Genomic DNA, 12,331 nt, shown 5'->3' with positions numbered 1-12,331 from the left:
TCACTCCTAGGCAATTTTTCATTTTTGCCCTTTTGTTTTTTCCTTTTCTTCCAAAAGCCATAAGTTTTTTTTTATTTTCCCATCAACATAGCTAAATATGAGCTTGTGTTTTTTTGGGATGGGTTATAGTTTTGAATGACTCTTAATTTTACCAGACAATGTACCAACAAGAAAAAATAGGTGAAATGGTGAAAAATATGCAATTCTGTAATTGTTTTTTGGAGTTTTTATTTACAGTGTTTATTGAATAGCAAAAATGACCAGGAAACCTTATTCTCCACATTAGTATGATTGAGTTATACCAAACTTGCATATTTTTTTACTTAAGTGGTGAAAAAGAATCAGAAGTTTGCCATTTTCAAAGACCTGTAACATTTTTATTTTTCCATGAATGGAGCTGAGTGAGCTTCTTTTCTTGGGGTCATATTTGATTCAGGTCTTTCATTCACCTCCTACATTCGATCACTCGCTCGTTCATGTTGTCTACACCACAAAAACATCTCTAGAATTCGACCTATTCTTACCTTTGACTGCAAAAACTCTTACTGTTGCTCTTATTCATTCTCGTCAGGACCCTCTACTAATCAGTCTCCCTCTTACTAATGTGATGCAGACTCACTTCTCATGGACAAACCATGAGTCGGGATAGTCAAGAAGTCTGAGGTCAAAAGCCAGGAGGGTACCTCATAAACAGAGGGAAGAGACAAAAGCGTTGTCAGGTAACAGTCCGAGGTCAAAATGCCAGGAGGATAGCGGATCAGAGAAAAGTGGTTAAACAGATGGATGGTCAGAATGAGGTCCAAGGTCAGGCAGCGAAAGATCATCAAGCAAAACACTAGGCACAGAGAAAACCAAACACACTTAGCTGAAGCTATATCTGGCAGAGGTCTGGGGCTAACAGCCTTGCTAAGTAGCAGGGCAATCACCTGAGACAATGAACACCTGGAAACAGCTCAGCAACTCCCATTATCAGATTGGATGTCTGAACTGTCAATCAAAACACTGACAGCTTCAGCACGCACTTGTACCAGATTGGATGGCTGAGCCATCAGTAACTACATCCCAGACACACTGAGGGGTGTAATTGTGACAAATAAACTTTCTACTCTCCAATCTCGTGAATGCAGCAGCCAGGATCTAAATCTACTCCCTCATCTCTGTCTATCACCCTACATGTGCTCCCCATTCCACTAATGACTTAGGATAACATCCTCAATAATCCAAACCTCACACTCCCATCTCCAAAACTTTTCACATGCTGCACCAATTCTCTGGAAAGCAATACCCAGGACAACATGGTTAATTCCCAATACCAACAGTTTTAAGCGTGGCTTAAAAATGCATTTCTTTAGTTTGGCCAATCACCTCACCTCACTTATGTCACTATTCCCATTTTGCCTTTCCAAAATTTTCTTCAAAATTAGGACCCTCGTAGCATCTGTTTACACAGCCTTCAAGCACTTAATAGCCCTCTGTGTCTGTACTTATACAGATACTGGCTGGTGACCGGTTCATGCAGCACTATATGAATACCCTAGTTATTATATTGATTGCTGGACCATACACTGCAAGCACTTTTTACCATTTACCTTTCGTGTCTCTCCTATTTCCTCATAGATTGTAAGCTTGTGAGCAGGGCCCTCAGTCCTCTTGGTATCTGTTGAGTTATGTGTTACTCTGTTATGTCTTTATTGTCTACACAAGCCCCCTCTGAAATGTAAAGTGCTGCGGAATATGTTGGTTCTATAGAAATAAAAATTATTGTTATTGTTGTAGGACAAACTGACATTTTTATTGATGCTATTTTTGGGTCACCCAGTTTTAAGCCTCGTACCCAACTGTTTCTGTTTCAATTATTGACTTTGCTTCAACCTATATATGAATATGATGATCATTATCACCTGTTTGGTATAACTGGTTACTCATACACCTGACTATGATCCTACAAAATCCCTGACTGTGCAAGTGTGCCTAGAAGAAATGATGATGTTAGAAGGTAATGAACGGTCACATCAAATATTGATTTGAATAACATTATTATTATTTATTATTATAGCGCCATTTATTCTATTGCGCTTTACATGTGAAAAAGGGGGTATACATAGCAAAAACACTTACAAAAATCTTGAACAAAGCGAGTCAGCGACTGGTACAGGAGGAGCGAGGACCCTGCCCCCGAGGGCTCACAATCTACAAGGGATGGGGGAGGATACAGTAGTTAATTCACTTTGTTAATTGATAAAAACTAAACTATTAACAGTTCTATTTTTGAAGACATTCTTACATTGCAGCATTTTTCCACAGCTGCCTAAAACATTTATGCAGTACAGTAATTATATGTAATAATACAAATTTGTGTCTGTGTGCATTGCATACATGCATTAGATACATAGAACAGTCTGTTTGTCTCATAAAAGACAAAAGTTGAAAAGCTTTCTTTAAAAAATTAGCTGAATCCTACTGTGTGTTAAACAATGTTATGCAAAATCATCGGGTAGTCAGTAGCACACATATTGAATTCCTTTTGCTTTTGAAGTAGCACTGGAAACAGGAAACCCATTGATCAATTAATGACAGATGCCGCCATCCACTAGCTGACTCTTAACTACTGCCACCCTCAGGCAAAGCTTGCTGTGATAGATCAATGTGATTAGGGTTAAATCAGGGAGGCCCAGTTTTCAATAATAAAGCTACTGCTGGACTCCGTGTCAAGCTCAGGCTGAGCATCATGGGAAATGTAGTTTTTCTTAGCGTTCACATAGCAGTGATTACAAATAAAAGCTTGAAAATAGTTTACACTATAGAACAAAGTATCTTGAGAACATAGAGTTGATTTATAATGTGACTGGGGCTTGTGGTCTCTACAGCTTGGAGGCAAGTGTTGGGAGATCTAATCTTAAATTATTAAATGTATTACTGTCCTTAGTACTGATATGTCACCAATTTGTTTTATTGTGTGTCCTCTCATATAAGCACTAGACTGACTTTTCATTGTTTGAGAATATTGCTATTTTATATTATCCTCATTTTCAAACATTTATCCCTTGCATTTTTTATGCAAATAGAAAAATAATAGAAAGGACAGATCCTAATCCCCTGATAATACCTTTACCTACAAGGAAAATGACATACTTACATTAGAAATTGGATACCAATTAGAAGAGTAATGTGCTCCTAAGATGGACCTGATTAAAGAGGAAGGAACATTGACAAATGGTCCAAAACCTTCATCATTGAGGATCCTTAAAGCCCCCTTCAGGATCAAGATCCACAACAAATGTTATCTGCCCTTTATGTATCAGTAGCAACTTTGTCTATATGATTGGGAACCCAGAGCTCTTACCTTTGTGCAACCTATGGTCACTACCAACTTCCATCCTTGCAATCATAAAATCAAGTGTCTTCCCAGCAAAGGTTTCCCTTCAGCAAGAGACTAAAATCCACACAAGCTATTAATTGCACATTAAAAAATTGAACTCTGTAGAAGTTTACTAAAAGCACAATATATCTGGACGCGTCTTCCAAAATGCATGATAGCTGTAACAATCATAAAGACTCAACAGAGAAAATACTGAAAATATGTAATTTAATCTATTTGGTAACGTTCTACGTAACCTTTGTGCTTAATAATATGTGTTGTATTATTTTTTTCGCCTCTTAAGAATGAAAAACCTAAATGAAATAAGCTAAATAGAACAAATGATAATACTAACCATATCATATTAAAAGATTTTTACTTTTTCTTGTTGAATTTTTGAGACAGATGGCAGGTTATTAAATATTACAGAACATTGGACAGGCATAAGATATTTAGGCAAAATTCAACATTTTGAGGTACATATTCTTCAAATTTACTATGACCTACAAGTAGAGATGAGCGAATATATTTAAGTGGAATTGAATTCTACACAAATATTAGAAAAATTTGCCTTTGCCAACATGCATATTTCTTGTACTTAGCTTCAGGGTGGATTCAACATTATGGCGTCCACTAAAAAATGAAAAATAAATACTTACTTACCTCAATGCTCACCTCTGCTCCTCACCATCACTTGTCTGATCCTCGTAGCATCTTCTGATCACTGCCGAATTGCATGACTTTGTGACCTTTCGCGCTGAACCCTACCAGGCCTAATCACATCCGGTTGTCCCAGCCTAAAGTAAGAAGGATCTCATCACTTGCAATGGTGATAAGAAGATGTGGCAATGACCAGACGTTTGCCGGTGAAGAGCGGAGGGGCCAGAGATGTGAGCGGTGAGGTGAGTATAAAGATTTTTTTTATGTTTTATATCTAAAGTTTATTATGCTCTGGGACATTGAGAGACTCCTGGGCATAGTAAGGAACATTAAATTTGCAGAAAATAACTTCTCTGCGATTTGAATTTCCCAGGAATATCTGAGGAACAGGCAAAGTTAAATTTCGACATTACAAGACGTTGATTTGTTTCACTAGCATAAATTGTTTTGCCATGAAATATTAGGCAATACCTGTTTTCAGTCATAGCAGTATTTTTGTTTTTCCACTTGGTCTTTTGTGTCAAGCTTACAAGATTCTACAATGGCAACCTTTTCATTGCCATAAATCAGTTCAGGATTGTTATTTAACGAAAGATTAATCTTTATTTTCTATCTAAAAACTTACTTTACATTCGTCATAAAGGAAATTCGACAAAAATGTTTCAGTGTAACACCAAAATATACATTAGAGACTAAAGTTATGACAGATGAATGTATGTGGTTTTGCTGCCTCATATATTATAACTTATTTGTAGTTCATTTTCTCTTTTTTTCCATAGTGTAAAGCAAATCTGAACTAATTTACATTTTTTTTGTTCAGGAAACAACATATTACCATATTCTTTCAACTGTGAAAAGGCAGATATATCACAGGAGTCAGGAACCTTTAATCATTTAGAAGAGTAAGTATTTTTTTCATGATATTTACTATCCAATTCATATAGAGAATAGCTAGGGTTTGTTCACATGGAGCAGAATTGAAGCAAAATCCACAGGGAAATCTGCAGTGGGAAATCTGCATCAAATTAAAAAACCCACTATACTCAACTTCCCTGGTGCTTTTGTGGCTCCGTTGCCAATCTCTTTATAACGTGGCCTCCTGTGATGGTATCTCATTCCATGTGATACTCCTAAAAGTACTGATCTATTCTTTTCTAATGTTAACATTGTACTCTACTGAAATATTCTTCTTTTGGGAACCACTCCAGATTTATGGCCACTGTACATGCCGTAAATCATCATGTAAGCATTTTAAAGTCGCCAACCTATAATTTTCATTTTGGATCAATTTGAAATACAAGGAAGGCTGTAGGCCAATCATGCAAAGAATAACATTCTTGATTGTGGTACAGTATGAAGAGTTATCTCAGTTTTGAAGCGTATGACGTAATGAAACACTGCATTTTCTTCAATGAAGGCAGCTTAAGTCAGGAAGTGCCTTGGCAGACTGGATGATTGAGAAAGGCAAAATCCAAAACCATAATGGAGAATTCTCCTTATTTACTCTGGGGATGCTCTCAACCAGAAAGGTACAGTCATTATGAAAAAATGTTGTCTCCTCTTTTTTTTAACGGCAAATGTTCATGACTATTTAACGCACGGCCTCTTCTTCAGATCTTCAATAATGCGATCATGATTTCTATAATGATCTTTTGGAATCTTTTAGCTAGTTATCAACTTATATTTTTTCCTATACCTTTCTGACGCTTTCTGACACTTTCAAATCAATCTGATTCTTAATTGTAGATATATAAAAACTGACAAACAAATCTTAAAAAGCCTTAAAGATGATGATGAAGCAAGTATCACCTGTGAGTCTTTAAATAATTGATGTACTGGGTAATATAGGATTAAACTCATTAGAATACAATATGGTACCAATACTTTGAATACTTGTATGTAGCAATTCACATTACAAAAAGATCACATACATAGAACTACAAAAAAACTGGCATACGTTATGTAAAAAAAACTAAAGTGGAACAGGAGAGGATGAATATCAAAAAATAAAATATAGCTGAGTTTGTTTGACATTTAATTAATACATTACATTTGCACAAGTAAACTGCATCATGTGAAGAGACACAATACATGTTCAAAGTGATCTTTGTGTGAAGTTGGTAGAACCTTGCATTCTGTAACTAAATAAAACATAATTGTTACGCACCTGTCCTGGATCTGAGACTTGCTTCCCTCTCCCCGGTCCGTTAGACTCTGCTGTGCTCCATGTCTGGCTTTGCAGATGGCCTGGCATGATCCCATGTGAGCATCAGCACGGGCCTATATAAGATTCTCTTGTGTCATGGTATTGCATTAAGACTTCTGTGTTGCTGGTCCTTGGCTTGCTACTCAGCTACTCCTGTAATTCACCAGCCTACCTGTGGCTTCCTGACATCCTAGGCCTGTCTGCGGTTTCTTGCACTCCACCTATCTGCCTGTGGTTTCTTGACGTACTCTGCCTGCGGTTTCCTGCACTGCACCTGTCTGCCTGTGGTTTCCTGACGTCCTCTGCCTGTCTGCGGTTTCCTGCACTCCACCTGTCTTCTTGCGGTTTCCTGATATCCTGCGCCTGCCTGTAATTTCCTGCACTCCAACTGCCTGCCCGTGGTTTCTTGACATATTCTGCCGGTGGTTTCCTGCACTGCACCTGCCTACCTGCGATTTCCTGATGTCCTCTGCCTGCCCTTCGTTTCCTGCACTCCACCTGTCTTCTGGTAGTTTCCTGATGTCCTCCGCCTGCTTGCCTTCTGTCTACTGCATTCTGCCTACCTGCCTGCAGGCTCCTGTCCCTTGGCTGTCTGTGTCCCTTGTGCTGACACCCATGGTTTGTGTGCCCACCCAAACCTTGGGCTTGGAGGATCCACCTCACTTGGTGAGTTTAACAATAAATGAGTTTGTTTAACAAACAAATGTACAGTCTAGTGAGTCCAAGCAAATTCAACATATTAGATGGTTGTTGGTCAAATGATGCTGATTGTTCAGCCGATTTCCATACACAGGAGCATTCGTTCATCCAAGAACTCTTGTGTTCTCTATGGTAAAGTTGCTGTCTGACACATCGGCCAGCGGCTTATCTTCGGGACAATAATGGGATGGCAGTCTGAAATCAGACATGCGCAATCATCCTCCCTCCCGACCATCAGTCGGCCAGCGCCCCCATACACATTAGACTGTCGGCCGAACCCGTCGATATCAGTGGGTTCAGCCGACATTAGTCTAATATGTATGGGTGCTTTAACACTTGCTGGTATCATTTACTCTCTTGAAGAAAATTCAGCCAGCATTTCCAAGATGTGACCACCTTGAACTTCTTTGTACTTTAATGTGCAGTGCTTGATTTTCCAAGGACAAAAGCAAGCTAAATTATTGTTCTTAGAAAATAGAACTGTTGGTTGTGGACAGTAAAACATCCATTTTGCTCAGTCATGTACTGAACATCCATTTATACAATGCCAATATAAAACCAAAGTCTAGGAAACCTCTCTTTAATCTACTTTCCAAAAAGTAAAGGATATTTCCAAATCGGATCAGATGTTGTACAACTTTTGTCTTTTTATTATTGGTTTTACTAACAATTCAAACATTCTGCCAAGTAAAATGTAGGGTCTCTGCGGAGACGGTACTATCATTTCAGATGACGTGCTCTGTAATAGCAGATATCTCGCTTTTTAATTATATGTACCAGTTTGCATTTTGGAACTAAAATACTTCAGTAAATGATGGCTATGGTACACCATGGTATATAATCAGTTTTTTATATATTTATAACATCTCATTATTTTGGGTTATCATTCATTCTTTGATACATTTCCTTACAAATAAAACAATGGGAAAATAGTTTTTCTTGTCTACCATTAAAACCTACATTTATCTATAGATACCATGCTAGGGACAGTTGGTCGCTTTCCCATCTATAACATAATGTATTATGAAAAATGGACCCATTAAACTATCAGTCTCTTGCCTTCCCTTTGTAATTTGAAATTTTCAAATCATTAAAGAACATTCTTCCTTGGGGATTGTGGTTTCTTAATCCAAAGAAACTGAGGGAATCTGCAGTTAGATGTGTGGAGATGAAAGCAACAGACAAACTGTCAACTTCTAAAGCGTAAAAGAAAAACATACTGTGGAAGCACTCATTTGCTCATTTTCATACGTTAAAACACAAAAATATAATCCATAGTTATTATGGTTATACAGATATAATGAAACATGCTTGAATACTCAGATCACTGTATTTTTACATTGTGTATCACAAAGCATAATACATAAATAATCATGAAACAAAATTAATCGTCCTTCAGTTTCAGCTATGGGTACAAGAACTTTTCATCTATCTATTTATCCTAGCTACTATCTATCTATCTATCTATCTATCTATCTATCTATCTATCTATCTATCTATCTATCTATCTATCTATCTATCTATCTACAGTGAGGAAAATAAGTATTTCATACACTGCTAATTTTGCAAGTTTTCCCACCTACAAAGAATGGAGAGGTCTGTAATTTACATCGTAGGGGTTGTGCTCATATTTCTTCTTCCTCTAAACACGGCGAGTGAAGTTGATACCAAAAAGTTCTATTTTGGTCTCATCTGACCACATGACCATCTCCCATGCCTCCTCTGGAACAAACAGATGGTCATTGGCGAACTTCAAACGGGCCTGGACATGTGCTGGTATGGGCAGGGGGATCTTGCATGCCCTGCAGGATTTTAATCCATGACAGTGTAGTGTGTTAATGGTAATGTTTGAGACTGTGGTCCCAGCTTTCTTCAAATCATTGACCAGGTCCTCCCATGTAGTTTTGGGATGATTCCTGACCTTTCTCAGAATCGTCCTTACCCCACGAGGCGAGATCTTGCATGGAACCCCAGACCGAGGAAGATTGACAGTCATCTTGTGTTTTTTTCCATTTTCTAATAATTGTGCCAACAGTTGTTACATTCTCACCAAGCTGCTTGCCTATTGTCTTGTAGCCCATCCCAGCCTTGTGCAGGTGCACAATTTTGTACCTGGTATCCTTAGATACCTTAGCTCTTTGGTCTAGGCCATGGTGGAGAGGTTGGAGTGGGATAGATTGAGCGTGTGGACAGGTGTCTTTTATAAAGGTAACGAGTTCAAACAGGTATAATTAATATAGGTAATGAGTGCAGAGTAGCAGGGCTTCTTAAAGAAACACTAACAGGTTTGTGAGAGCCAGAATTCTTGCTGGATAGTAGGTGATGCAATAAAATTCAAATTAATTATGCAAAAATCATACAATGTGATATTCTGGATTTTTTTTATGCTGACTCTCACAGTTAAAGTGTAGCTACGATAAAAATTACAGACCTCTCCATTCTTTGTAGGCGGGAAAACTTGCAAAAGCGGCAGTGTATAAAATACTTATTTTCCCATATTCCACAAATAAACATATATACAGTTTAGTATATATACATCCAATTCTCTACCTATCTACATTTATATTTTAGAAGTACGGTATATTTTGGCAAATTGGAAAATTCTGGAGGTTTCTGAAGAGACTTCTTTGGAAATACTAGTATCTAGTCATGACAGTCCTTGGTCCAATAGTTTAGAGCTCCTGTGGTTGGGATTACAGTATATTATCATTTATTTTTTAGAGCACCATTGATTCCATAGTGCTGTACATGAGAAGGAGTTACATACAAAATACAAATATAAATTACATTGAATAAACCAACAATGATAGACTGGTACAGAGTGGAGAGGGCCCTGCCCTTGCGGGCTTGCATTCTACAGGGTAATGGGGAAAGAGACAATAGGTTGGAGGTTTGCGGCAGCTCTGGTGTTGGTGAGGAGGCAGCGGGGTCATTGCAGGCTGTTTCTTGAAGAGATGGGTTTTCAAGTTTCTCCTGAAGGTTCAGAGTGCAGTGGATAATTGGACATGTTGCTGCACAGAATTCCAGAGGATGGGGTTTATTCGGGAGAAGTCTTGGGGCGAATGGAGAAGGAACATATGAATGTCTCTCACTGGCTCTCTTCTCCTCTTCTCTTCTGGCTCTCACTGAAACCTGGATCCAGCAGTCAGACACAACCGCCGTAGCTGCTCTCTCGTATAACTGCCTACAATTTTCACATACCCCCAGACCTGAGAACAGACAAGGTGGAGGTGTTGGTTTGCTCCTATCACCACAATGTGCTTTCCAGGTCATCCACCCAGTTACCTCACTTATGTTTCCTTCCTTCGAAGTCCACACTGTTAGACTCTTCAAACCCTTCTCCCTGCAAGTGACGGTTGTATGTCGCCCTCTAGGCCCCTCCCATCAATTTCCGGATCACTTTGCCACTTGGCTTCCACACTTCCTATCCTGTGATATTCCCACTGTCATCAAGGGGGATTTTAACATACCCATTGATAAGCTGCTTTCCCCATCTGCCTCTCATCTTCTTACGCTAACCTCTTCATTCGGCCTCTCACAGCTTACTAACTCTCCTACACATGAAGACGGGAATACTCTGGATCTGGTATTCTCACGACTCTGCTCGCTGGATGACTTTACTAACTCCCCTCTACCACTCTCTGACCACAACCTTCTTTCCTTCTCTGTCAAGAATTGTCTCCTCACCCAGGACACCCCCACTTATCATACACATAGAAATCTATGTGCCATTAATACCCAGCAACTTATGAACAATCTACAGTCATCTTTAGCCCCCATCCTCTCCCTCTCCTGTCCAGGCTCAGCATTGTCACACTATAACAACACATTGCGGAGTGCCCTGAATGAAGCAGCACCTGCTACACGCAGAATGACCCGGCATAGACGGCAGCCCTGGCACACGTTGCAAACACGTTTTCTCTAGCGCTGCTCAAGGTATGCTGAGTGTCTGTGGAGAAAATCAATTTTGACAGAAGACTTCATCCGCTATAAGTTCATGCTCAAAACTTATAACTGTGCTCTCCATCTGGCTAAACAAGTCTACTTTACCACTCGCATCACAACACTAGCTAATAATCCTAAACAACTCTTTGAAACCTTCCACTCCCACCTGAGCCCTAAAGTACAGACCCCCATCACCAACCTAAGTGCTGATGACCTGGCCACTTATTTCCTACATCAATCATATCTGTCAAGACATTTTTGCACAATCCCCTCAGAGTCTGGATCCCCTTCCCTCCCGCACCTCAAGTTCACTTTCCATCTTCAAGCCGGTCACAGAAAATAAGTTACCAGACTCCTCGCTTCTTCTCGCCCTACAACCTGCCACAGTGACCCTATTTCCTCACATCTCCTTCAGTCCCTTTCCCCAGCTGTTACTACCCACCTAACTAAAATATTTAACCTATCTCTTTCTTCAGGTATCTTTCCCTCATCAGTCAAACATGCCATCATAACCCCTTTACTTAAAAAGCCATCCCTGGACGAGAACTGCACTGCTAACTATAGACCTATCTCTAATCTTCCCTTCATCTCTAAACTCCTGGAACACTTGGTCCACTCCCGTCTAATCCACTGTCTCTCAGATAAGATAACTCTCTTCTCAACCCTTTACAGTCCGGTTTCCGCTCCTCACACTCTACTGAAACTGCCCTCACTAAAGTCTCTAATGATCTACTAACAGCTAAATCTAATGGTCACTACTCCCTGCTGTTTCTCCTGGATCTGTCTGCCAATTTTGACACTGTGGATCACCAGATCCTTCTCACTATGCTCCACTCTATAGGCCTCAAGGACACCGCTCTCTCCTGGTTCTCCTCCTATCTCTCTGACTGCTCTTTCATGGTATCTTTTGCCGGCTCTTCTTCCTCTAATCTTCCCCTTACTATCGGGGTTCCACAAGGATCAGTCCTAGGCCCCCTCCTCTTCTCCTTGTATACAGCCCCTATTGGGCAAACCATCAGCAGATTTGGTTTCCAGTATTATCTCTATGCTGATGACACCCAACTATACACCTCTTCGCGTGACATCACCCCCACTCTAATAGAAAATACCAGTGATTGTCTGTCTGCTGTCTCTAACATCATGTTCTCCCTCTATCTGATACTGAATCTCTCTAAAACTTTACTCCTTATTTTTCCTCCCTCTACTAAACTACCAATACCTGACTTTTCAATTTCCTTGGGTTGCGCCACCATAACTCCCAAGCAGTAAGCTCGCTGTCTTGGAGTCATATTTGACACACAACTTTCCTTTATTCCCCATATTCAATCACTCACTCGCTCATGTCACCTGCACCTTAAAAACATCTCCAGAATCCAACCTTTTCTCACCTTTGATACAGCAAAAACTCTTACTGTCGCCCTTATTCACTCTCGTCTGGACTACTGCAACTCTCTTCTGATCGG

The 12,331-nt window shown here is 39.6% G+C and overlaps 1 protein-coding gene across 3 annotated transcripts in view; it reads left to right on the top strand.

Annotated features, from left to right (window-relative positions):
* The window catches only part of LOC141258066 (uncharacterized), a 454,151-nt gene that overhangs the window by 166,933 nt on the left and 274,887 nt on the right, over positions 1–12,331 (top strand). For all 3 annotated transcript variants that reach the window (XM_073673075.1, XM_073673074.1, XM_073673073.1), the window contains exons 2-3: positions 4,839–4,920; positions 5,436–5,547. In XM_073673075.1, the coding sequence (XP_073529176.1) occupies positions 4,839–4,920; positions 5,436–5,547 (194 nt within the window). The remainder of the gene's footprint in view (positions 1–4,838; positions 4,921–5,435; positions 5,548–12,331) is intronic.

Source organism: Phyllobates terribilis, unplaced genomic scaffold, assembly GCF_046119375.1.
Source record: "Phyllobates terribilis strain yellow unplaced genomic scaffold, ASM4611937v1 Scaffold_3__8_contigs__length_932513732, whole genome shotgun sequence".
NCBI lineage: Eukaryota > Metazoa > Chordata > Amphibia > Anura > Dendrobatidae > Phyllobates > Phyllobates terribilis.
Note: the sequence above shows the minus strand (reverse complement) of the source record. Positions and strands in the feature narration are given on the sequence as shown.